Source organism: Cryptomeria japonica, chromosome 5, assembly GCF_030272615.1.
Source record: "Cryptomeria japonica chromosome 5, Sugi_1.0, whole genome shotgun sequence".
In the NCBI taxonomy this organism is placed as follows: Eukaryota; Viridiplantae; Streptophyta; class Pinopsida; order Cupressales; family Cupressaceae; genus Cryptomeria; species Cryptomeria japonica.
In genome coordinates this window covers 840,666,052-840,672,051 of record NC_081409.1, presented here as the reverse complement: position 1 = coordinate 840,672,051, position 6,000 = coordinate 840,666,052, and the positions used below count along the sequence as shown (strand labels likewise).

Sequence of the window (6,000 nt, the reverse complement as noted above, 5' to 3'; positions counted from 1 at the left end):
ATGTACACCTTCTATTGAAGAACATTTAAGTTTCTCCTTTAACACCAATGAGAATACAAGATAGTCCCACATACTTCACGACATCTATTAAAACATATAAGTACCTCTAACAATAAGCTAGTCCCATATACTACAAGCCAACTATAAGTTAAGTCACTTGACATTATAGACTATAAAGAAATTTCACTCATTTTACTAATAAACAAAAAAATCTTATTTATAAATTTAATTAAAAAATCCACCTCAAAAGAAGCATTTTATTTTATTTAATTTAATTTAAAAATAAATAAATTACAACTATTACCTAAAGGCTACTAATTTTAAGAAAGGCAAAAGAGTCTACCGTGTATGATGTAAACCCTTTGATTTATTAATTATCAATATTAAAAAGCCACTTGCCGTGCTCGTATGGAATTCGGAGGCGGTGAGTTTAATATTAAGCTTTCCCACGCCCGCCATTTAAGGTTTTTCCATTTAATTATTTTGATACATATGCGCTTTAATACGTAAAAACAAAAACATCAACGAAGCACAATTTAGAGCGTGGTAAGGACAAACAATTGGCTTAATTTTTTTCCCTCCTCTTCTTTCCCATTCCGTTCGTCGGTCCGCACTACGAGGGTCGCTGCTTAACCGTAAGATCTTTTCTCAGAGTATCCAGGGCCGTCGATTCTTCTCTGAGACTGTCCCAGGTTCGATCCCCATAAAACCAAAAAGAAAAAAAACACAAACTTCGAAGGTAGGAGTGAACACAGCAGTCGTAGCAGCAGCAGCTGGAACAGTGCACAGCTTAAACTTTAAAACGGCCGGTGTTCTGCAATGAAAAATTCTTTTGATGGTGGATAATTGAGAAGAAATATGAAACCCTAGTAAGTATTTTTTCTTTTTAGGGTGTATAGAAATGGAGATCAGAAACCCCAAGTTAACCATTGATCTCAACACTGAACCAAGAGAAGGCGGCGGCGGCGTCACGCATTACGTTGCTATGGACCCGACGAACCTGGTGAAGAGATACCATGGCGTTTTACCGGCGGTTTCCGGGAATGCGGCGGAGGAACCGGGGACTGGAGGTCAGGTGCCTTGCTGTGCTCTCTGCCGTAAGGTTATTCAGGGCAATAATGGCATTGCGTGCGATGGATGTGAGCAGTGGTTTCATGTGGGGTGTGTGAAGCTGAGGCCGAAACAGGCTTCGGCTTTGGAGGATTGGATGTGTTATAATTGCGTTGCAGGGAGCGGTGGCAGCCAGAGGTGGCCCTTGGGGGTTTTGGCTAATGAATTTAGGACTAGATTAGGGTTTAAGGGCAGTGATGCTGTTGGAGGCGTAGCGGCCGAGAATGTTGCTTCGGATGCGGCTGTAGCTTTGGCCACCGCGTTGGCTGATGCCGCAGCCTCCGTCAAAAATATTGGCGGGGATGCAGTCAGCTGCGAGCCCAGGTAAGTGAAAGCAAAGCTCATGCACTGTGATTGGGGTTTCTTTTGCTATCATGGATTGAATTTAGTGATTTTTGTTTAGAACTGGAGAGTCATCTGGACAATAGGCTAAATATGATAGAATCATGATATTAGTTCAATTGTGACAATACAATAAAAACACAGAGATTGAGATTGCCAAAATTTTACATTCTTTACACCTGTTTGTATTGTGATAGAGACCCATGAAAACCGCTATCTAAACAAGCACATAAAAGTTTTGAGACCTAATATGATCCTCTTCGAACCAAGTAGGTAACAGTTTCGTTTTCACAACTGTACATGCTGTACGTGCATTGTGCTGCTAGAAACCAATTGTTGACATTTTCTAACCAAATAGGTAGATATGAGTTCAGATGTCAAAAGTGTACATGCCGTACTTGCCTATTTTTGTTATGCTTGAAACCAATTATTGGTGTTGTCGAAACAAGCAGAAAGAGTTCTTAGGTCCGTTAGAACCAACATGAAAACGAGTAGACAGAGTTTTGACGGAGGACAAATGTGACAATGGGATGGACATGAAGATAATCATCATTAAAACAAGTAGATAGAGTGTTGACGGAGGACTAATTTGACAATTAGATGGACATGAAGAGCTTACCTCAATTGTACATGTTGCAAGAGCGTTTGCATTACGTTGGAAATTCATTAGAATCATCATCAAAGGTTTAATAAGCATCATTCAAACAAGAGCATATATTTTTGTCGTTAGTGGAAATATGACAATGAGACTTAACACAGAGATTGACACAACTATACATTCTGTTCACCCATTTTATTATTCTGGAGATCCTTATTATCATTGCCTATGTCACAAGGGGGTTGTGTTTGTGTTCGTGCTCAGCAAAGAAAATTTGAAAAATCTGCGGACTGATAAATTAAAGGAGAAAATTTTTAATTAGGTTTGAATATTATGTATTTTATTTTGTGAACGAATTATGCTATAATATATTGAAAACCTGAAAGCTAATTAAAATATAAATATTCATATATTATAAAGATTGATATTTAAATAAAACTTCGTAAAAATTAAATTTGCCATAAAATTAAAACATTATAATCTAGAAAAAAATGTTAATTTAAATAATAATTTTAAAATTGTAATATTAAAACTAGCTTAGTACTTAAAACTTCAAAATCTTAAACAATACAAAAATTAAATTTTGATTCTTATACATGGGTTCATCCCCATGGAAAAGACTCCAGACACGTGAGTTCTGTTTCAGCGGTCACAGTGGACTATTGAGTGGTGGATAATCTGATATAGACAACACACATTGCTTAGATTGCCTGTGGGATAGTAAGTAACTATTGATTGCAGGTTCTGATTGACTCCACTGCCACTGAAGCCTGATGCAAAAACAAGAACACTGAAACCTGCTCTTGCGTGTTCATGAACTTCTCTTCATTAACAACATTCACCAACCAATGGAAATAGCCTTGTAACAGAACAAATCAGAAGGAGATGGAGTGTGTATAGGTGAAAAATAAAAGCCTTAAATGGTAAAGAAATTGTATGCATTCGTATGGTTGGTATGGAGGTTAATTTAAATGAGTTTCTTATGTTTGAGTTTACAAATGCCAGATTTTAAATTCTATGGATGAAAATTGGAAAACCCTGTTATATAGATCGTCTAAATGAGTAGACAGTGTTTACACTAGCAGAATTGTGATGTTGAAATGAACTCAAAGAGATCATGGCAACTGTACGTGATTTACACCCATGTGCAACATTATTTGAACAATTAAATAGGTTTCTCGACTTTCTTGTAGTAGCATACTTTTCAATTTTGAAATTTTTGATTTCTTCAGGAGGTCAACAATATGTGGAACTAGGACCTTTTTCATAAAAGGTTTAGGAGAATCTGTTTTGAATTATATATAGAACATACAATACTGTAAAGGAAAATAAACTTTCCTTAGGTTTAGCCTAGGCTAATAAAAGTAAAGGTAAGCGATTAAGCACAAATCATCCTCTATTAATTAAAGATAGCAGAGAATGATAAATCTGATAACTATACTTGCTATCTTGGAAAAGTAAATGTGAAGAAGATTGACGTAACTTAGCTTCATGACAAAAGAATGAATGTTGTCCAATGAAGATTCTAAACCCTGTCTGTCTCTGGCCTGAAAGTGCAATCTCTCTTTCAATTAAGTGCTTAGATCTTGTATTGAGTATGTGCTCTATCTGAGATAAAGTCTGAAGGTCTCGGTCAGGTCTGCAATGCACAATGTGTACCTCTGATCTGTTGTTCAATTGGTTGGCCTTCATCTGCTCTGCTCTTATCTGATGTCAGATGATTTCTGGTATTTATAAATACCTTGGAAGAGCTGTGTTTGTGTCGCAAGGGAATGCGTTTTCATGGTTCAACTGCTAGAAATATTTCTAAAGTATCAAAGACACCAGGTAAGGGCCCTAGTATGATGTATGCATATTTGCTCTCCTTACAGTGCACCAAATCTAAATGTTTCACTATTGGTTTCTCCATTGATGCTTTAGGACGAGAAAGGACTTGTGGATTCGGGATATTTAAAATGAATTGTAATGAATGCCTTTAAATACTAGCACATAGCAGCAAATTTCACAAAACGTGTATGGGAAAATACAGGGGGCTAGTCGGCCAATTTGAATTTGAGTTTTAGAAAGGTAGGGGTCAAATCCGTGACCATGGGGGCAACCTTGTGACTATGGAAATGACACTAGGTGGGTAACAACCATATCGAGGTGTACTATGATTGTATTTGGGTACACAGGTGTACAAGTAAGTTTAATAAGTGTGTGGATAAGATGAATGTCACAGGGTATGTGTGCCTAGATACACAGGAGTGTGTGTTGATATGGATGGTTAAGGCTTGGGGAATGAGCCCAACTTCACACAAAATTGTGCCATTTGTTGATATGTACATTTATCAAGACATTTTTTCAAATGGGCACAAAACTGAATGGGAGATGGCATGTGTAAGCAAATTTCACCATACAAATATGTTCTAAAACAGAAAAAAAAAATGGGCAGAATTGTGAAATCAATAAAATATAAATATGAAGAAATGATAAAGAGAATTTTAAACTACAATAACATCAAAACATCAAGTAATATCAGTGTCTGGTTCTAATTTCTCTCGTCCCTCTAATGGTGCGGTGATGCATGAAAGGGTAGGCTTATTCTCTTGTTTTATATTAGTCACTTTTAGGGGTCTTTACTGAATTCAACTTTAGATTAAAAATTAGTAAATATCTATAATTATAATGAAAAGTCTACTGAAACAAGTCAGACAAGTTTGTCTGATCCAGGAAATCTGGACCAAACAGGATTTGGTAATATTGGTTATTAGAACATTTGTGATGATGAGATGAATGAAAAGGGATTGCTGTCAATTTATATGCTGTTCTCACGCTTGTATATATGTATACATAAGAAGCTTGGGGGTGGGGGCAGGAAGGAAACTTCTAAGATACACGAAGATTTAGAAGAGAGGTATTTTAGAAGAAAGTAATGTAATCAAACAAAGATTGGAGAATTCTGTTGAAAATGCTTAACAGTTGAAGAACCAATCGTTTATCTAAATAATAACCTTTTGATAGGTGCTGCAAATCAGTTTGGCTTGATTGACTCATCACAATCTTTGTTCTTGTTGATCTGTAATTTCTCAACTCTGTATTTGTGGAAATTAAGAATCAGAAATCAATGGACTGTGCTATTCATATCAAAATTAAATGATAGTCAGAGAGGGAAGAAAGTTATACAGAGAAAGTACAATGATTTACTAAGAGCGTGGATGCAATCTACCCCTTGCTTCATTTGGTTGCATACACAACTGTCAAGTCTTTAGCTTTTAATTACAAATTGGAATTCTTAATCAATATCTAGAGCTTCATCTTTCCTCCCATTCCCTACAAAATGTCCTTTCCTCCCCTGTAGATAAGTTTGGAGCATCCCCCTCATGCTGGAGAAGGATCCAAGCAAAAAGGTTGCCGGACATTTCAAATTTTATATAGGTTACAGGTGCAGGTTGTACCCTGTAATTGCATTTTGGTCTGACTGTCTGTGTTTCTGAAGTGTTACTTTTTTGAGCTTTAGCCTTGGATATAGTATGGATCACAGCTCATACTTGAAATATAGGAAAAATTATGTCCTTCATTTGTGAAATTTCTATGCCTAAGCTTTGTGTTTCATTACTTCGACAATTTCCATTCTGTTTAAACTCCACTGGCTACAACAGTTTTGTCATGCCCAAGACATATCACAATGGCTGCCATTGTTTCTCCCTACTTGCTAGACACAGCATTTGTTCAACTTAATTTAGTAATGAAAACATTGACATGAAAAGACAACATGCTACAATACAATAAACCCATACTATTGGTCATGCTCCTACAATCCCAAAGATTTGTGATTGTTCTATTCCATTTGATTTATAATGTCTCAATTGTATGCGTGGAGAAATTAGGATCCACAAAGTCATGGATTGTGCTATTTTTTTGTATTTTGACCGATAACATGGAACTTTTTAGCTTGGCCCAAGTTAGAT

General features: G+C 36.3%; 1 protein-coding gene across 1 annotated transcript in view; it reads left to right on the top strand.

Annotated features, from left to right (window-relative positions):
• The first annotated feature begins 500 nt into the window (after positions 1-500).
• The window catches only part of LOC131042058 (methyl-CpG-binding domain-containing protein 9), a 74,918-nt gene continuing 69,418 nt past the window's right edge, over positions 501-6,000 (top strand). The window contains exon 1 of the mRNA XM_057975359.2: positions 501-1,434. Coding sequence (XP_057831342.1) covers positions 902-1,434 — 533 coding nt within the window. The 5' untranslated portion in view covers positions 501-901. The remainder of the gene's footprint in view (positions 1,435-6,000) is intronic.